This window comes from Megalops cyprinoides, chromosome 7 (assembly GCF_013368585.1).
Source record: "Megalops cyprinoides isolate fMegCyp1 chromosome 7, fMegCyp1.pri, whole genome shotgun sequence".
Taxonomy (NCBI): Eukaryota; Metazoa; Chordata; class Actinopteri; order Elopiformes; family Megalopidae; genus Megalops; species Megalops cyprinoides.
In genome coordinates, this window is record NC_050589.1 from 36,862,777 (window position 1) to 36,884,614 (window position 21,838).

Here is a 21,838-nt window from a genome sequence, read left to right on the forward strand (position 1 = left end):
ATCCAGTGTACAAAAATACTCAAGGCAATCAAAAAAAAAACCAAAAAACAAAAAAACACAAATTACAATTGAGTAACAACACAAATCCCACTTCATATTTCATAAGTGGTAAAAAAAAAACAAATGTACTTTTTTATTTCTCTTTAACATTCTGTACATGTTGCCAGTGTGGAATGAGATAAAAGATTACAATAATCTTATGTCTGATTATATTACCCATTGAGAATAAAGATATAACATATTATATTTCAATTAAGAAAAAAAATACATCAAAGTCGCAAATAAAATGAAGTACATGTGGCAGCAAGCTACAGCCAAATTCAAGGCTGGTCAGAGATACAGGCACTAAGACCTGGCAATAAAACAGGTCTATTGGTGTAGAATTACTCCCTTAGAATGAGAGTGTGTTAGCATGCAACAGTGGTAGTGTGAATTACTCTGTCATTTATATATCAATATATCTGAAATGTCAATGGAGTGTTTGGTTAAAGGATTCTAGAAAAAGAAACATTTTTAGTAAGACCCTGTCCATCTGATCAAAGAAAAGAAAGACCCCCCCCCCAGGGCTCCCATTGGTTGTTTGCAAAATCAGAATTCTTGCAACATAAGAATTTAAAAATAAGAGGATCTACCCTGATCAAGGCTTATAGCCTTGATGTGCTTTAAGAAAATAATTGAAAATTTGCACATTTGAAAGATTGAGTTGACTGAGCTATGTGATTCCTATCACCCAAGACCATGGTTACAGCGACGGATACCTGCAGTTTAAATATGCCCTACTCTTCCTCATCTTACTTCTGTGCTTTTGCTGTGGGTACTCTGATCTGATCTGCAGTGCCAGCTTGGGTGAATTTCACTACAGCTGGTGGTGTGGGCTGTGCCAGGCCCTACAAGCAGGGGACACTAATAAATCATACAACTCCACAGAAATGAACAACACAGATGATAGTTTCATGGAAACAAAAATGCATTACAACACTGAAACTGCATTCCTGTTAAAAAGTATGACAAAGCATATTGCATGAATAGCATCTTGTAGAAACTAACAGGTTTCACCAGAGGGCCTCAGGGCTACCTGGGGCATATGCCACAATGCCACACTCTTTAGAGTGAGGGCCTCACCTATTGCAGACACAGGGAACTCTGAGGGTAGTGGTGGTGAAATATTAGGACGTGTTCACACGTAGCGTCTTTTTTGAAGCTGTCAGCGTCTGTTTTACACAATAATCCTATGGGGTAGACCGTGTTTTCAAAAACGTCCTAAGTGTTTTTTTTTTAATGCCGTCGCCTGCATTTTTTTTCTGCAGCTCAGGGTGTTTTTTTCAAGTTCAACTTCTCAGAAAAAAACTCCCTACGTCAAGCACTTTTTTGACAGCTGACCAATCACAAGCGTAGTAGTGAGACCCGTCATTTCCCATAACAGCTGCCAAAAATGGAGAAGATAGCGGTGAAGTTAATTGTGCAAGTTTCCAAGCACAGTGAACTGTACATGACAGTTAAACTGTATCATAACGTTCATCATAAAGAGGCAGTTTGGAGTCAAATTGGATGGATCCTAGGAGTTTCTGGTGTTTGTGTTTACTGTTTGTCGTTAGCAGAACTAGCCTGTTAGCTAACGTTAGCTCTGCAACAATGTACAGCCAGCTAGATCGCTAGATGTTGCAGTAGCTGTTGTTATGGCAACAAAAGACGCTCTCAATTGCTTTTTGGAACAAACGCTGCCAGCTTTTTTTCTACCTGAAAAAGAGCTCTGGCCAGGGTTTTTCTTCAAAAAAAGACACTACATGTGAACACAGCCTGTATATATAACTGTATTAAAACTGTATGTTGGTTAAAACATGTCAGTTTTCAGTAAAGGCAGTCTGTGGGTTCCAGCAAATGAAAAGTGCAAGAGTGAACTGCTTAGTGCAGTCCAGGGTCTAGAGGTCCTGTTTGAGTTTGTCAGGGCTGTAGTCATGATCCTGGTCCAGTTTGGCAAGGGTCTTGCGCACACGAAGGGCGGTGAGGCGGGCGGGGGGGTTCTGGAACCAGCACTCCCTCATTATTTTCGCAATGGCAGACAGAATCTGGACATGCCAAGAAAAGGGGAAAGCAATGGGAAACTTCTCTCAATTTACTTAAAGTCTTACTGTGCTACTTAAGGCAAAAAGTGTGATCAGCAAATAATTACGAAAAAAAGACAGAAACATTCAAAAAGAACATATTTCACAATAAAATCAGAGATGACATGAAAAGTGAGAAGAGTGATGATAACAAGAGCATGTGTTAGAAAGTGTACTTTTGTATTGATTGTATTGTGCAAAAGTCCTTGTGTCTGTACGTGACGCAATGTACAGTATGTGTGAATAGAAATGGCTGTTTGTGGTTCTGTGCCTTTTTATTCAAGTGACAGTTGTTTTTCATTGGGTGTCTAAGGTTAAATGAGATATGGTAATTTCTGTCAGGCAGTGTATGTCTAATGATGATTTGTGAGTGGGTGTATGCTTGTGCAAGTAATGGTGGTGTCTGACAGGGTGTCTGTATAAGTACTGGTAGTTTCTAATTGGGTGTATGTGTGTATATACTGGTGGCTCCTTTTTCTGTGTAACTGTATATGATGGTAGCTTCTTACTGGGTAGTATTTTATTGGGTGTATGCTTGTGTTGACAGTTTTTTTATTGTGTCTATATGTGTAAACATAAATTTGCATGTGTAATTTTTGGCTGGGTATTTTAGTGAATATACAACCGTGTTATCTGATTGGCTGTATGTGCGTGTATGTTTCCTGGCTGTGGGGCCGATTCAGACTTGAGATACACATGTGTAAACCCTGCTTAAGTGCTTCTGCAGACAGTTGCACACCTCTCTTACGATTAAGTGCATTTAGACACGGGCCACTTAAACTCCTATATGGGAGATGTATGTTTGGAGTGTAGTTTGTCCAAAACGAGGGCAGGTTGCTCAAAATTAGGGTGTGTTTCATTATTTTCCAAGATGTGCATACTCTAACTTGACACTTAAACGGCTGTTTGTGATTGGATGGCTCACCGGGTGGGAATGAAGCCTGTTGTGCAGGCTAGGCCTGTGCTGGTCCACACAGACCACTTTCTTCATCTCCTCAAAGCTGGGGTCAGAGGGCACCACATCAAAAAAGGGGGGGCGATACTCCTCCACGATCCCTGAATATATCAGAAAAAAGACAGCACTCTATAATTACTGATGGAAAACTTCCTGACATTTCCTGTCTTCTTCCTCACTGGGCCAGGGGAAAGCTGGGAGCTCAATGTCATACAGCTGTTATGTCTGGAGGACCATGAGCAAACCTTTGCAGGGAAAGAGGGCTTAGTCTGCAGCTTTAAAATTTTGGCCAGCCAAGAAAACTGAAAAACTCATAGTCTGAGATAAAAGCCAGAGAAAGGAAATGCAGCTACAGAGAGGTGGAGGGACAGAGACAGGCTAAAACCACTTCAGCCTGGCTCAAGCTGAAGTTGTTTTACTCACTCTCATCTGTAAATGGTGTGCACGTCTGTGTTGAGCCATAGCAATGGATGAGTATAGTGCTGAAACACTAGCTGTGAATGTTAAGATAGACGATGAGTGAAACAGATGTAAAGAAAGCTAGACAGAGAGAGGCAGAGATATGGGCTGGTCCCCAGGGCAAGGACTGTATTTGTGGTGTTCAGCAAAACTTGGCTGGCATGTGAGTGCATGTCTAAGAGTCTGGCTTGTGTGAGCAAGAGTGCTGACACTAGATAAGACTGTTTATAATTACTGGACTTCTAATCAAGGAGGAGGATAGAAGACAGCATTCCGGGGGGGGGGGGGGGGGGGGGGGGGGATGAATAACAGTGTGAGAGAGAGAGAGAAGATGAAATAGGGAAAGAAAGGAAGTGATGGGAACAGAAAGAGAGAGTAGGAGAAGAAGGCATGCCTGGGGGACAGAAGATGTGATGCAGGGCTCTCCAATACAGGTCAATATGACGCCTTTTACACTGGCCTGGGACCCTGGGTTTTTTCTGGGATTTCTTAGGTTTGCCTTTGGTATGAATGGGTCTTTCTGGGTTAAAGAACCTGGGAAAGTTGCCTGGCTCCAGAGCTGGATCTGACCTGGTGTAAATTTGCAGGTTTGTTTCAGTGTAAGAAAGGATCCTGGGATTCATTATTTGCTTACAACACACTCCTAACTTGCATTCCTAACTAACGCCTACATTTGTGCCACCTATGCACACATTTCCTGTCATGAAGGATATCAGAAATGCTTTCCTCCCGTGTCAATATTGTCACTGGCTTTGAGTTCAGATTTCTCTCTAGGAATATCTCAGATTCAATTGAGAAAACCAATGCTTCGCTGGGGGTCACAAGATTGTGGGGAACTGCATTCAATAGCATCATATATTAACTTATGCAGGAAATAAAATTTTAAAAAAGTCTGCACAGTGTGTATTGAATTTTTTTCTTTTTATACAGCAGCAGCTGGTTGCACCAGCAGAGCGTAAGGTCGATCGTAAGTTCGGGTGTAAAGTCCATCTTAACCTTACGTTCGGAGTAGCTAGTTTCAAACTAGCGCCGCACTGAATTTCGGTTGCACCACGATCACTTAAGACGCAACTTAACTAATAGTGCGTAAAGCAATCCTTAATCAAAATATTGTCGCATTTAATGACGTTTCCATCGTTTCAAGCCAATCAACGGCACCATACAATATATACAGGAAATACGGCATTTTCGACATTTGCTGTGCACAGTAGCCTGCATGTGTCATTGTGCTAATTCAAGTGTTCCAACCTTCCGAGTCAGAGTGTCAAATTTGTAATAATTATCATAGACAATTTTGCCCTCTTTTAAACTTTCATACAAGCCTGTTGATCGCTGCCTGGCTGCCCTACATGAATGTACCCCGGTATATGTGTGTCTTACAAGGGCAGCGGTGTATTTTACAATAAAGCAAAGTACTTAACATATTCATTTCTTGTGTGTATTTGTTTTGTACCGATGTGCATTTGCTCATTCACTATGGTTTGTGGAGTCTGCTTTCTCTTGAGGTGCAGAAGGTTGTCTAGCAACAAATTTTAACTGAATTAATGGAATAACTTTCACTGAACAACCAACAAAAGAGCCAAGTTAAGAACGAAGAAACAATAAGAGGTAAGTTAACGTTATAACAATAGTAACAGAAAGGTTCAGCTGACTTATTGCCGTAATCTTTAGTGCAACATTGTTGAAGTTGGCGATAACAGAAAAGTGTTTGCTTCGCTTTTCATTCATTGTATAACGGACCATGGTGTTATATATTTCAGGCTTGGCCACGTCCGGTGAACATAGACCAAGAAAAAAGAATTTCACTCATGACGAAATTGTTATTTTACTAGCCAAATACAGGGAGCGTAAGTGCCTGTTTGAGTCCAAAATAATTTTTTTTTTTTTTTTACGGTGGACGTTGCACCTACTTATATATATATGATAAACAACAACCAAAATTATGGACTTCTCCATTGGGACTATCAAAGAGATAAAACACCACTGTTCCAATGAAATGGAATTCTAAATTTAAGTCTAAAGCTTTGAAAGTCAAGTCCAATGCACTCGGACTCGTGTGGTAAAAAGGGACAAAATGTCTTGGTGAAATGGGATGAATTGTCTGTTCTCCACCATTAAGCTTTCTTGCATTCCTGAGTTGTGTTCAAGGGACTTGTGAAAATGATCTTGCTGATTAATCGGCAAGATATACACAGTAAGTCTTAGATCAGTGGTGGGTCAGGGGTCACTTGCGGAATTACAGATCTGAGTGACCTGTCTGAAATGTTATGAGGTGTAGAACAGGAGCCCTCACCGTTAACCACAGTTCTGCGAGAAATCTCCCACAGCACCAGGCCCAGGGCCCAGATGTCTGTCTGCTTGTAGGATTCAAAGACATCCACCCGGATGCTCTCATCCAGAACCTCTGGAGCCATGTAACGCTTGGTTCCGACTCGTGGGTTGTTTCCCACGTCCAGGTAGTCACTGGTCTGAGAGTGCATGACAGCCAGCCCTATGGACATGGAGTGTTATGTGAGCTAACAGGTCCAACACAATGGCAAGGTCAGAGATCATACATTCAAGAACAAACGGCCACTTGACACAGGGGTGACAATATTAATTTTGGAGGAACATACCATGAAACAACAGTCAAGGTCTCCCCTAGTTCATGTGACCAGGTCATTCCCAACAACCCCAAATCCTACCAGGCCCTCCCCACCCCCCCTCACCACCATCACAAAAGTCACTACTACTCCATGTCAGCCCCCACCCCCTGTCCTCACCCAGGTCTGCGATGCAGCACTGGCCATTCCTCTTGACCAGGATGTTGCGGCTCTTAAGGTCGCGGTGGGCGATGGCAGGTTTGCCCTGGGTGGAGAGAATCTCAGTGTGCAAGTGCACCAGCCCGCACGCTATAGACAGGCACATCCGCAGACAGCTCTCTGGGTCCAGGCTGCTGTACTGCAGGAAGTCGTAGAGGGAGCCGAGCTCGTGAAAATGTGTGATCAGCCACAGCTGGGTGCTGGAGTTTTTGGAAGTCATGTCTGAGGCAATGAATCCTGCCAGGTGAAAGGAGGTCAGGCTCAAGTAACACCGTACCAACACATGAATTGTTTAAGAGTACCATTTACAGAGGTCTCAAGGGCAAGTGCAATATGTGAACTTTAGTACTGAAGGGAAGGAAAGGTGTTGATTCAGATCTGGGGTAAGGGGGTTGAGTGCAAATGATTACAAATTTTATTTGAGTTCTCTTAAACAAAGTACCATAAATCTGGATTTTATGTCATGAAGTAATCAATGACATCTTTATAAATATTGTAAATATAGATCATTGTGGAGTGGATCATAATTAAATGGGGGGGGGGGCACTGCAGCTTCCTCTCACATAAATTACTCCTCTGAAATAAGCATGAAACAGGAAAGAAAAAAATCTATTATCATAAGTGTGACATTATCAGATCTCAGTGTGTCAAGAGTGAAGCACAGTTACTATACATGATGGGAATTCCTGATCTAGGACCAGTTTTTTTGTTTATCTTATAATGGTTAAGGTTAGAATTGTTAGTTGAGAAATCTGGTCCTAGATCATTAACAGGCAACTTCTGCATCTGTTCATTTGTAGTTTACAAATGGAGTCAAAATGTTTCTTGTAGCAGAGGTCTTCACGAGGCAATCCTGTGCCAGGCTTCAGAAACACAGCACCCTCTGCTGGTGGGAGGTCTCACCCAAGATGTTTTCATGGCGGAGCTGCACCGTGTTGTAGATCTCAGTCTCACGGAACCAAGACTGTTCATCCCGTGAAGAGAATATCTTGACTGCCACACTCTCACCCATCCAGGTGCCCCGCCACACCTCACCGTAACGTCCTTTACCTGCAAGGAGAGAGACAGACAGATGCACCTGATCACAGACAGATGGAAACAAACAAAAGAAAAATTAGAGTGGCAGGCACTCTATTATGATGACAAACGAGTTGGTATTTGCTGGTATCAGTGCTTTTGGAAACTTCTGGATTTCTGCATTTCACTTAAAATATTTCTTGAAGAAGGAACCAGGTCTGCTGGATCCAAACCATTCCTTCCATGAGAATGTGTAACTCACTGATTGTGTAAGCACACTTTTACATTCATGGAAATACCTGTCAATGTGGGGCTGTGGGTATGAGTGTGTGAGTGTCATCTGGTGTGTATATGCAGAGGGAGGCACCTCACCAACACACTCTGCCAGGGAGATCTGCCGAGCCATGGTCCTCTGTACCAGGTAAGGCAGGCCCGTCCCACTGCCCGATGTACAGAACTCATCAAATATATCCTGCGGGGCACAAAAGACATGCATGTGTCAACATCACCAGACGCATCTACATTTACACACTTGGCCTCAGACACTCACTGGACACTCATTCCTACTGTTGTGATATCTACTGCATATAGTACACTGCACTGTGGATTATAATCTTTTGATTAAATATTTCATTGCTGACTAAATATTTGATCTTGCACTGGGTTGTATCTTTGTTTGGTGATATTGTATGTATAATGCTGTTCATGGCTGTGACAACAAATGCTCTCTCTGAGGAAAATAATCATCTGTTCTATTCTAGTTTATTCTACTGACATCATCAGACACACCTACATACTGACACACCAATGTACTGACATCACCCTATGTATCCATGTAAAGACATCACCTCACAAATCCATGTACCAACATCAGCAGATATACCAATGCACTCACTTCAGACTCACAAAGAACAACAGAACACACACACTTGCAACACATTCACGTGAAAAACCAGCTTCTCTTCCCTGTTGCTTTATTTGGATGCAGGCCTATCCCTTGCTCATCGCATTAGTCAGTCTGAATGGCACTGCTGGAAAGGAACTTCTGAGTTCTCAGCATTCACTGGATTTCCTGTTGCAAAACAACCTCCTTTGCAATCAGGTCACCTCTCCTATGACAAGGACTAGGTCAGCTAAATGGCAAGGGGTCCACTGGCCTCCATGGTCATGAATGGAAATAGTATACGAAATAAATTTCACCATCATCATCACCCACTGATTTGTAGCTGATCACAGAAAAAAGCAATGAACTTTTGCGGACAAGGGGGAAGTGCTGGACCCGGGCAGTCTAAAATAAATCTTTCTCTCTTTGCCTTTTCTCAGAGTGTGTGACCCTCCAAGTGATAGAAACAACAGAATGATTTCAGGTAACTGGATTTGACTGAACGGTGAATGGGTGGTGACTATCACGGCCACACCTACCCCATAAGTTGGGTCTGCCCCATTGGACACCTTCAGCATGGCAGTGTCGCGGTCATCGGTGTAAGCCAATCTGTGATGCTGGTGTCTTGACCGCCTCCACCAGACCAGCCCACACACCCCCATAGACAGGATGAGCAGAACCAACAGCAACAGCAGTGGGACAGCCACCATCAGAACCATGCTGCCCTCTGGGCTTGTCGGCTTAACTACTGGACCCAGAGAGAGGGACAGTGAGGATGGGTTAGGATCAAAGACTCTACGTGCCTCAGCCAAAGTCATTCAATCACAAAAGTTCCTCTATATGTGCAGTACTATGTGCTCTGTATTGTTTCATTACACAAAAAAGCAAAAATGAGATCTGTAAATAAATGTAGGGAATGGAGCATTTGATCAGTAAAGAACATGTATTTGTGACACCATAGTACAGGAAATCCTGATCTGTATTCTGTGGCAGAAAGAGAGCTCTTCACCAAGTTGTCAGCTTCTTAAAATAATATAGGCCACAAGGTGGCAGTCCTGACAAAGTTTCTGCCATTAAAACTGTAACCCAAGATTTCCAGCATAACCCGCTTCCTTTTGCCTCAACTCAGACTTATGTAGTTGGACATCATTTCATTCCATCTATGGCTGTAGTTTGACTTGTTTGGTCACTGCCTCAAGTATAGTAGGCTGCAATTTGGTCCCAAACCACCCCCACCCCCATGCCCACAACCTCGCAGAGTGCCCCCGGTGGCAGACCTGGGTCAGGGGGCGGGGTGGAAAATTCATTGCAGCGGTGCGTGAAGCAACATTCAGTATACACTCCCGGGATTCCAGAAGTGTGGCACTGCTCCATATGATCCCTCATGAAGCAGCCCTTCTCCTCGAAACCTTTGACCTGTGTGAAGTAGCAGGCGTCACCCTCACAGGTGCCATTCACACAGGTGTGTCTGTTCTCACACACACACAGCAGTCTGCCTGTGCTAGGCCGTGCTGGGGGATGCCGCATCACACAGGCAGGTACAGGCACAGACACAGGCAAAGATGCCAACAGAGGGAAAGAGAGAAATATACACAGACAGGAATATTAATAGAGTCATCACAATGAACACCCAGAAAATAAAGTAAAATAGAGAATTTCAAGATTACACATGCATAGACTCAAATCTACAAACATACGTATACAGGATTTAATATACACATATACACGCATAAATATATATTTACACATATAGATGTGTTTGGACAAAATATACCTTGTCCTGAGGATGACCCATCAGATACCTGGTCTGCAATAGAACAAAAGACAATTATTTCTAGGAGTTAATCATATCATTCATATCCAATGTCTGAAGTAATCTCCAGACAGGATTCTCCTCTTCAAATGAACCTGAGAACTGGCACTGCAGTTGATGGGGGATTGTTAGTTTGTAGAGATGTGGAGACCATGGGGAGTCCTGGGAAACTATGAGCAGCAAAGGAACTGTAGAGGTTTGCCCTAAAGTAGAGTGCGGCAAGCACTAGCAGCTGTCTCTCTGGAACAGGTCAGTACTACAAGCACTGGAAGCTGTGAGTTTGGAGTAGGTCAGTATTGTAAGCACCAGGAACTGTGAGTTTGGAATAGATGAGTATTGCATGTACCCGGAGCTGTGAGTTTGGAATAGTTCATTATTGCAAGCACCAGGAGCTGTGCCTCTGGGTAGAGCAGGAAGACACACATTTCCTCTGTGCCATTGTTTCACTCTCAGAGAAGCACATCTCCACATCTGCACTCAGCCCACTCTTCATCAGCTAAACAAACACAAACACACACACACACACACACACTTGTGTATTTTCAGGTGGCTTTTAAGCTAGCAACTATGGTGTTTTGCACTCAAACATTAATTTAAAGTAATTATTTCATTATTTTTAACTATCGTCACAGAATGGTGCAAGAATTTAAAAAAATAGCACCCCAATTCATCTAGCACTTCAATTTATTAATTAAGCATAATGACAAAATAGTATAAGGGGTAGGCTGTCCTCTACACAATCACACAGGTAAGCACAACTACACCACAGATGTTGCCAAGATCTTGTGAGTATCACCTGATAGTGACAAAGTCATGTATTGTAGAGGAACACATAAAACTATTTTTAAGATTATTTTAGTGTATATCCAGTTTTATTTTTCACTAATTAATTTGCCTAAATAAAAACATTTCAAGACTAAAACTATAACTATTTTATGCACTGTTTGTGATGCTAGCAAATAGCAAATAGTTTATCCTGTTATTATGCTTTTTACCTCATACAAATATTTTCAGTGTATAATGAATTATCAATACAGTTCATCTTGCCAACACATTTTTATCAGTTGGAAATGTTTTTACACATTTTCAGTTGGTTATATCGTTAGGGTTGTAAGTATAAAATCTGACTCTGCAATCAAATGAATACAGAAGAGTCATACATACACATATGAACATTTCAGAGCGATTGTGCTACTAAGCACAAAACTTGTTACATGCTTATTTACACAGATAATGTAATTATGTGCTTTAGTAGCAGTTCAAGCCATGTTAATTGTATTTCTTTCATTAATCTTGTTTAGTTCAATGTCAATTAAGTGAGTTACTAACAGTAACTAATAAATGTTTTCTGTTTGGGCCATTCAGTTAACATTGCTCCTCTGCACAAAAATGTGATTGTGACATTTTCCGTAATATTGACTCACCTGCAAGAGCTGGTGAGACCCAAAGACCCCACCCGGCTAGCAGCACTTTGAACAGAATGACTTGTGGCATTTCTTTCTAAAAGGGAGAGAACAGAGATCATATCATTTTAATATGCTAGGCTACACTGTTGAGATTCCAAAAGGATGGAGGTAATGCAACTCTTCAGTGCAACGTTTAAGCAGAGAATTTCTAAATAGCAGACGGGCTCTGGTTTAACACTGTAAAGTCAGGGCACATTTGGAATGTGAAAACTTTATGTTCACCTTCATTAACAATTTATTGATCAAGAGAAAATGTATTTCAAAATAGAAAACGTTATAACTGGTACGTGAAGTAACATGGCCTTTAACATTAACTAGCTAGCTAACTAACTTAACGAGACGAGTCTTCATCATCCAGAGAGCTAACGTGCCACCTCTTCAGATGCTCGACCATAACTGATGTGCTCCCATGCCAGGCAAGGTTAGGTTTGCAAATGTTGCAGTTCACAACCTTCTTGGCAGAGTTAAGAGTTAAATGCTGCCACACTTTTGGAAATATCCAACACTTCTACTATGGCTACTATGTAACTAACGTTAACCAGCTAATTAGCAAATGCAACTCAGGCCTTGTAAGTAATTAGCTGGCTTAAAAAATAGCTACAAGTGCTTGTCATTTTTAAGTGTTGGATATTTCCAAATAGCGCTGCAACGTAAGTTTACTGGGATCCCATGTAATGTTACTGCTCTTGGCATTGAAGCGCTCTGTGTAGGCCTATCAGGAAATAATGTAATGCCAAAGGTTTTTTTCAGGGCACCAACCAGCAAAACGTTGCACAGTAGAAGCCACTTTCTTCGTTATGGAGAAAGCAGCGTTCTGGAAGTTGTCACAGAATGTTTGCCATGAAGTACAGTGTTTATCCAAAGCATGACGCACGAACGAAAATGATCACGGCACAAACGTAGCACAAATGAATGCGACCATTCTGGAGCAATTCGGAGAAGATTGGGGTGCTGGGTGACGTCATCGCCCCAAAATAAAATGCTTATATCTAGAAATCCATAGCAGCACAAACGAAAATTTTTACGGCACAAACGTAGCAGAAACGAATGAGACCATTTTGGAGCAATTCGGAGAAGGTTGGGGTGCTGGGTGACGTCACAGCACATGCAATATAATTTGTTACATCTAAAAAACTATAGCAGCACCAACGAATTTTTTTACGGCACAAACGTAGCACAAACGTACAGTAATACCATTTCGAACTTTTTAAATACTTGGGGTGCCAACTTCACGCAGGTCTTTCTCTCTAATCAGAAAACTATCCACGTAAAATACAAACAGCCAACCTTTGAACTCTAAAGTCACCACTCTTTTTCCACTGGCAACCTTGTGACACTCTTGGGTTAGGTAACCTCGTAGTCAACTGATTTGTAGTTCATAAGAGTCAATAAGGAATACAGAAAACTGTACCACCCAAAGCTCACCGATTGGGAAACACTGAACAGAACATTCCCTCACAGCAGAATTAATTTCTTTTCTCCCTAATTCCTGCATTTATATAGTGAGAGCAATTGATAGATGTACATGGATCTCAGGATTGTCAGCCTTATTTCACCTGTGAAATGTGATATCACCTGTCAGCCAAAAAAAAAAGCACTATGTCATTCACGGACAGAATAAAAACTCTCAGCAGTGGTTGCTAGTGAAAAAGACAAAAAAGGACCAAATGACAAACAAGTAAATAAAAAAGTCTAGTTCTACACAGGAAAGAGGCCATCATGCTATTGTAACTGAAAATGCTTGTTTTTGTGAACTTGACATCTGGGAAAAAAGCCAAATAACCAGCTAGACTTTCAGTCCTAAAAGTCAGTGTAAAATCAGTGAAAATTCAGCCAAACTGATTGAAAAAGCCAAAACTGGGAGCGCTGAAATTTATTTAAAGATGTGCTCATCCTGTCCTTAGCTTTGAATCTGACTCAGACACGATGGACAACATCATCATTCCACATGCTCCATCACTCCAACTAGCTAGTGTCACAAGTTTCTCCCGTCTTTTCACCTTGTCCCTCCCCATCAGCCACATTCCTCTATGTCTCTTTCCCTCAAACAGGCCCTTCCCTCTGTCTCTCACCCTCTCAACTTTAAAATTCAAATGGGCTTATCAATATGCTAGATTTGAAGTACGGTAAAGCAACACATTTTACATTAGACACAGATTGTGTATATATTGTAGGTACACCTGTGAACGGCATCTTTAAATAAAAATCTGAGTCTCTTTCTCTCGCTTTCTCTGCCTCTCCCATCCTCTGTCTGTTTTGCCATCCCTCCCCCTCGCAACTCTGACATATTTGTTCAGCTGGCTGACTCTGCATCTTCACCCAGAAAGGACCTCAAAGAAAACAGCATCTCGCTGTTCCCCTGTCCAAAAACAGAGGAAGTTATGAACACAAAGACAACAACGGTCTGAGGATCCAGTCAGTCTGCCTTCTTTCTAATTACACCACTTAGGGGGCACGGGGGGGGTGGGGGTTGGGGGGGGGATGGGGGGGTTCTGAGAGCCGCTGCGTGACTCTGCCCGTCTACTCCACATGCAGAGTAAATATTGATGGCTTCACTTCCTGCCATTGAGGGCCCGCGCCCCACTCAGGTCTGTTCATTGTTTGAATCTGTGCTGCTGCGGGTCACGCAAGCAAGATGCCGGGGGGGGGGGGGGGGGGGGGGGTTCTGGTATGCAATGGTTTGTGTGCTTGTGTGTATCCTTGTTCAGTAGAGTGGGTAAGTAAATCTGTGAAATTGTCAAAAAGTATATCCTGAAAAAAGACAGCGCAACAAGTTTATTTTTTTGTAAGTTTTGATAAACTAAAGAAAGGGAAATACAAATAGTGAGGGATATCATATTTTCTGAATACCAGCTAGGTAACGAATACTGTCTTCTTGAAACTCTTTAAATGTGGATTATTTCTTCAGGGACACCCCCCTCAAGTGTGAATGAGTATATGTCACTTCTCACCTTCTCTGGTTAACACCATTTTCTATTTTTTATAGTAGACTACTAGGGGTGCAACAAATAATCAACGTAGTCGACTCGTAGTTAACCCTTTTGCACATAACTTATTTTTTATGCTCTGTAGCGTGCGTGTTACGTCACATGGTTCGTTATGTTTTCATTAGCGTTATTAAGCTTCTCATAGTTTTCAGTTAGCATTTGCTATATTTTTAATGTTAAATTTCTGTTTCCTTAAAGCTAAAATTAGCTAGAATTTTTCCAATCTAGTTTTCTAATCGCACTGGTTTTAGCATACGCGCTAAATGGCTAATCACACCACTGTGACCTTACATGCAAGAGGGTTAACTCTGCCAAGAAAGTTGTGAATGGCAACATTTGCAAACCTGACCTGGCCTGGCATGGGAGCACATCAGTTATGTTAATGTTAAAAGCCATGTTACTTCACGTTATGAGCTGTAACGTTTTCTATTTTGAAATACCTTTTCTCTTGATCGATAAATTATTAAAAACGTTGAACATACAGTGTAGCAAATAATAATCTCTTATTCACAAAGATCCTGATCACATTCAAAATGTGCCCTAACTTTACAAAGTTACACCAGAGCCCGTCTCTGCTTAAACGTTGCATCGTTATCATGGCGATGTTTATGGCTGGAGATAGTGTTGCTGCCGAGTGCACAAGTTTAGAGAACATCAGAGAATTTGATATTTTCTAAATCGTGAAAGATTTCTACAACTTGTGTCTATGTGTGCGTGCCCAACATGGGTTGCATTCGAATTAGTGATGTTACGTTCACAACCCATCCGAGCCTTTTGAATGACAGTTTGGTATGAACGAAGGGATCTGAGTCGTACTTGACAGCTCTTCTTTTTATAGTTGCGCCCAAATTTCACTGCCTGTCCCAAATTCATTCAGTGTAGCATAGTGATTAAGGAGCAGGAGTTGTAACCAAACAGTTGCTGGTTCGGTCCCAGAGGGAGAGGGAGAGGGAAGATTTTTCCCACCCCGTGTGTTCGAATGAGTTGTTCAAAGGAAGCAGACTTGTACTCCCCAGCAAGCAAGTGCCCTCACTGAATTAGTCCAACCTCAAGCTAAATTTAAAACGCGATAGATAAATTTACATTTATTCATTTGGCAGATGCTTTTACCCAAAGTAGGTTACAGTTCTTTACAATGTTATCCATTATACAGCTGGATATTTACTGAGGCAATTCTGGGTTAAGTACCTTGCCCAAGGGTACAGCAGCAGTGTCCCAGCAGGGATTGAACCGACAAACTTTCGGTTACAAGTCCTGCTCCCTAACCACTATGATACACTGTCGCCCATAAGAGCCATTGAGTAAGTGTGTGCTTCATAATCCGAATAGTCGATAATTCGTTTCAATAATCTATAGATTATTTAAACAGTTATCAAAACAGTTGTTAGTTGCAGCTCTATAGACTACATTTCCTGTTCAAACAGGAGAGGGATAAGACTGACCCACATCGGATTATTAAGACAAATCTCTGCCTGAAATGTTCTCCTATTTGAAAGGGCCTGTTTGTAGTCCCATTGAAATTTGACAGTACGGACCAAAATCCAATCAGCAGCCCCTCATCTGTATCTGTACTGACAACTACATAGGTTTTCCTTCATTTGTTTTTTTTTTTCAAAATTAAGAAAACATTTGTGATTTGGACTTTAAACTTCTACCTGAATCAATGCAGCAGCACTGTGTGGTGGCATCATTTTCAGTATGGATCAATGTCTAATCATCACGGATTACTTTTTCCCCCCATTTTCTCCTCAGTTTGGAATGGCCAATTTGTCACTTGCACAACCCCCACTGTCAATCCAGGAGAGCTTGGACAAGCATGTGCCCTCCTCTGAGACACGTGATGTCAGCTGCTGCTTCTTTTTGCACTGCGGTCCACAAGCTAAGCTAGCACAGAGATGAGTCAGAGGAAGACATTTTGTATGCAGCTTTGGCACATGGACCGCAGGTGTCCGATCGACCAGCAGGGGTGGCTATTGCTAATAGGACCAAAGCCCCTGCCGATGTACTCACCCCTATCCCCGGCGGAATGAAGCCAATGTGTTTCGCCCGTGAGCTCCTGGTCACTGTCGGCTAGTGATACGGTCGGGTTCAAACCCGGGCCGTAGCACTCAGTCTTCACTCAGAACGAGTGCTTTTACCAACTGAGCCACTCGGGAGCCCCACCGATTACTTTTTGAGGCCAGTCAGTATTTCACAGACACAGGAGAAAACAGCTTGCAGGAATTTAGCTAGCTGTACACAGGCCAAATGTAATCACATAATGAGATCTACTCATCCTCTTTTAACTCTTGCATTAATATGTCTATTTACACATACCTGTATGAGATAAATTGCACAAAAAACACAATCCTTAGCTCTTGCACATACAATGACACACACATTGCTGCACCAAGCCGTTGTGTTTTTACAGAACACCTTAAGATGTGGCATACAGACTATCTTGCACTATTGTTTTGAGATTACACATTCATAAAGTCAATCCCAGTCTGACCGATAAAGTTCAGCTGTGGAAACAGAATGAGCCAAACTGTGCTTGACAAAGACACCAGTGGCTTTCAGCACTTCCTGTATTAAGTTGGCATGGCAACAAGAGTGCTTTAATTGCAAGCCCTCCGGGGTGCACTGCACAAATTCCCATACATCCTTGGATCACTTTATACTTTGCAGAGACACCAATCTCCCTTTGATCTCTGTTCTGTGTAAATGTCTGACTGTGCCCCGCCCAGAGCTAGGAACCCAAACCTCCAGCTGCACAGAGAGGGAATGATTCATGTCCACCGTATGCTCAGACACACTTCCTCTCTCTTCCTTGCCCCTGTTTGTTTATGAAAAGCAGACAGCAGGCCCCTGGCAAAAGAGACTCATTGTTGCATACCATATAACCCCCCCCCCCCCCTCCCACAACCTACCCTCTCCCCTGTTCATTTGGAAGTCACCAGGTTCTGTGAGCAGTGGGCCTCCATGCTCCACCAGCACAGGACACAGTGCTCCGGGAGATGTCACTTGAGAATACTTCCAGATCTTATCAAATCCAGCCTGTGAGAGGTCCTGGGTACACCAAAGCCCCATTTCTGCACTGTGACCAGAGCTTCCATCACATTTTCTGACCTCTGATAGGTTCTCATCCACACATCATCAAAATTGCTTGCTTCAAGGTGATTCTGGTATTGACAATTAATGCAAAAATATCATAAACCAGCAAGCACTTGTGTTTCCTCAGAAGCCCCCAAAACTGGAGATAACAACTTGATATGCACATTCGTGCCTTTACTGTATATTAGCTAGAAATGGGGAGCAAATTGACCAATAGTACACACAGCAGGTAGGTCAGTAGGCCCAGGTGAGTCCAGTTTAAGCAGGCTTGTGTATCCTGTAAAATACCATAACAAAAAAGTTCCATCAACACTGCACACTCCTAGCTACGTAACAGGGGCTTTTCCATGTCATCACTGGTCCATTCTTGCAAGCAACCATTTAGTTCCTGTGTTGGAATACTGGATCAAAATATTCACAACAGTCAAAAAAGTAGCACACACACTAGGGTCTCTTCCTCAATCATGAGCAAACGAGCACACAAAGAAATCTGGCAAGTGGCCTTAGTCATTTATTTACAGACAAATGCGACACAGGTGGGCGCTGGCATTGTCATAAAAAGTTCAACTGTAAAGATGTTCTGGGGTCAGCAGCACTTGAGCAGCAGAACAGCAGACATGCAGGTAAGGGGGGCCAGTGGAAAGGCAGCTTTTCAGGCCTGCTCCTTTGTGTTCGTGGTACTCTAAAGATGAGGACACGCCTATTTTTCATCAGATTTTTTTTCGAGTAAATGCTTAAACATGTTTTTTTGTACTTGACCCCCCCAGATAATAAGATTCATTTTTCATTTTCTAAGATGGGTCTAAGGAGACACTCACAGGCGCAATGTCTGTGTCTGACACCTCAAATGATGGCATGTGATGTGTCAGTGCTTGATGTTAGTCCTGAACAGTCAGACCGTCTCTATTGGGCCACCGAAACACCCTCCCATTTAATTAGCTACATAAATCCCTCCCTCTCCACCACAGTGTATGTGTGTCTAACTTACTGGAATTCCTGTGCATCACTTGAATGGGGACTACAAATAAGGCCGTCCCCCACCCCGCACACACATAATCAACAAATGGCATTAGATAGACGTAATCTTTTTTTATAAATTTCATGTTAAAGCAAATGTTCCTTCCCCTGAAGACATAGAGCCTTGTAGAGGTTTGTAGCCATGTCTGTCTGAACAACAATATCTGCATGAGCATCATGACATCATTTCTTATTAAATGTCTTCAGAAGGACGCTTAATTGATTTATTTCAATTTAACGGACCTCAGTAAAACATAAAATATGTAAAACATACTCAGTTGCATTTTCTAGGTACTTACTGCCAAACTGTGGGTAATGCAATTCATTGAAAGGCAGTTACTTGCGGTCAAAGGTCCTCTTGGGAGCCCGCATAAGATGATACTGCAAGAATTTAGTGCAATTCTGACCCTGGCACAGGTGGTCATGTCGGTCAGTATCGATTATCAATATCAGGGAGTCTATGATAAAGAAATCCATTATATCTGACGAATGGTCCACATGCTAACCCTAGATGATGTTCCGGCCGGATAACCCTATGGAGTTTTGCAATAATTACGAGAAAACACACCGTGACATAGATTTTCCCTACAGTTTAAAAACACTGTCTTGCGATATTTTACATATGTCATTTGGTGACGTTGACCTGTAGCCGGACGTGGCAAGCAAGATCTTTTTCTTGTTGATCAAAAAAAAAAAAAAAAAAATTCTTTAGTCAACTTATTTCGCAAGAGGTACCATTCCGGGAGCGTGGGCCTGTACCGCTGAGGGCTCCATATGTCAGTAGGCTGCCTCCCATAAGCAAACAATTAAGCGCAAATGGAAAGAATGGGAAAAGCCAGTTATAAGATATACTTACTCCGCTTGACAAACTGTCTTTGAAAGCTTTGCTCAGAAGAATCTAATGAATGTACGCTCTAGGGCTTACAAGAACTTTACCACTTTATCAAACACTTTATCACCATTTCCACTTTAATTTCTCGTTATTTACTTTAAATTAATCAACTATCTCATGGATGTACATTTTACCATGTTGCTAGAGGTATTTGAAGATAGAGACTTTAGTTACCTGTAATATTGTTCAGTTTCCTTTTGTGTCTACAGAAAGCTTTACGTGTCCTCTCCGTCTTCTCACGAAGTCACCAAAGCGTCTGGCAGCTCCGAAATACGCCACACATGGCCCATATTAAAAAACAACATATCTCCTAATACTTTCCATAAGTCGGGGACAAACAAAACAAGGAAATGAAACAAAACAGACGAGATTTTTTATATTTCAGTTTTTGAACAGTGCATGTCTTATTTCCACATTTTCTTTGGACGGCTACATGTCCCAACCTTTTCTTCTTCTTAGGAGAATCAAGGAAAAAAATGTATAATTTAAACGAATTCAACAAAAGTAGCTAATATTCCATTAAGTCGCTGGCTTCATCGCCATCAACGGCGCAACGTTAAACAGAAAAACATTTATACAGAAAATGCGTCCTCTCAAATATGTCTGAAGCAAACGTCCGGCCACAGCCGAAGTCAAAGGAGATTAGTGCCGACGGTAAAATCTTGATTTCGGATGTATCTCATGCGAAATCTTTCTCTGATAAACCGAAAACACAAACGAGGGGTTTTGAGCCGGATTGGCTGCCTTCCGCTCGTCAACAATCTAAGAAACTACGTCGGCGTCTCCGGGCTCCATCTCAGTGCAGACCAGAATTCACCGTGTTCCTGATTCCAAAGTAAGATTACATATTTTAAGTATATGATATTGTCCCACCCCTCATTGTCTCTGACAGGGTCTACTCGGAATGCGCTCCCCGCGCTGTTTTCCTGTTGCTGGCCGTGCCTTTATTTTCTCTCTCGCACGTTTTTTCCCTTTTAGACTAACGCCTATGAATAGAGAATTATATTTTTGAACTTTTACGGCTTCCGCGTTCATAACATCATAAACACAATGGCACGTATCAAGAATGCAGTTAACCAATAGGCTACATGTTTCGAATTATAGAAGAGAAAAGAAGTCAACGACTGGCTAATGTTGCTGCACATATTAAATCCAGCACCACGTAGTACTGTTCCTGTATACGCACTATTGGTTTTTTACGCGGCGTCCTGTGTATTATCTCGGTGTCAGCAGTGATTGAATAGATGTGTGTCTACACGTGGAATTTGGAATCTCTGGGCAGGAGTTTTAACATAAACGGCAGAGCTGGAGACAGGAAGACTGGATGGAAAAGACCCAATAGGATGTCATGCCTGCTGGGACTGATACAGACATCCCACACTAGGGAGACGGTTGACACTAGCACAGCTGGTCCACCAGACTGCCAGGACTCTGACAAAAGGGTCTGACGCACTGACCAACACACTAATGGACACACGCTGGTGGCTGGACTAACACACTTTTTCAGTTTGGTGTTTCACAGACATGTCTTTTTACATCTACTTTTCACATCTTTCTTCCTGAAGACCATAGCTCATGGGTTCTCACGGCTCCTGTCAGCAGTAGGAGGACAAAAAGTAAAAAGAATAATGACACATACATGGTCACCTGTCTGTTTTTTTTGCTGGATCAAAATATGTCTGGGTTACTAACTGCAGATGTGATGAAACCTAGTAATTATGAAATTCTTTAAGAGCTGTAAGCGAAAGCCCTGCTGCTAATGTCTTGATGTCTTGACTTGCAGTGCTCCATTCAGGGTGAAAAGTTTCCCAGTCTCACCCCTGTACTTTTTCTCATGCCTTTTAGTCTATCTCATTGGCCCATGTTTTGACACACAGCTGGGAACCCTCAGATTGAGTAAGAGAGCAAAAGGTTATTTGATCAGCCTCTCTTTTCTATTAATCTGAGTGATGTGGAGATTTCTCTGCACTCTTGTCAACAACAGTATGTTGTGTCTCACTTCTCCCTGGTTTGTTCGTAGACACTTCATTTGTTATACCAGTGTGTGGGAAGAGAAAAATATTGCTTATGTCTTACTTATCCAGTTAAATACTGTACGTACTACATGTATAATTTTTCTGCTAGTGTCTGGGGCAATGGCTTCTGCTGTCAAGATACCTCTTTAAACATGACAAACTATTAAATTGTGACAACAACAACAAAATGAAAGCCAGCAAGTGTTGGTTTTCATCATGGGTTACACAGGCATTTTGTTTTGGATTGCTGAGGTAAACTCCTAACATAGTGCAACTTAATCAGGAACAATGAGAATATCATTCATCTTTTAAATCTCACAGGGTTAGGTTGTACGGTA

The 21,838-nt window shown here is 42.1% G+C and overlaps 1 protein-coding gene across 2 annotated transcripts; it reads right to left on the bottom strand.

The window, feature by feature from the left end:
* Positions 1-1,325: 1,325 nt before the first annotated feature.
* Positions 1,326-20,325, bottom strand: acvrl1 (activin A receptor like type 1). Of its 2 annotated transcripts, none has more exons than XM_036532627.1 (11): positions 19,660-20,325; positions 11,455-11,530; positions 9,992-10,024; positions 9,495-9,728; positions 8,757-8,962; positions 7,707-7,806; positions 7,221-7,367; positions 6,279-6,554; positions 5,810-6,007; positions 3,028-3,158; positions 1,326-2,066 (listed from the first exon to the last, which is right to left on the bottom strand). In XM_036532627.1, exons 2-11 carry the CDS (start codon positions 11,522-11,524, stop codon positions 1,920-1,922), a joined length of 1,542 nt encoding a protein of 513 aa, XP_036388520.1. In that variant the 5' UTR covers positions 11,525-11,530; positions 19,660-20,325; the 3' UTR covers positions 1,326-1,919. The 2 variants fall into 2 exon arrangements, with proteins under 2 accessions (XP_036388520.1, XP_036388519.1); XM_036532626.1 differs by having other exon boundaries at positions 8,757-8,965; positions 19,660-20,324.
* Positions 20,326-21,838: the final 1,513 nt, after the last annotated feature.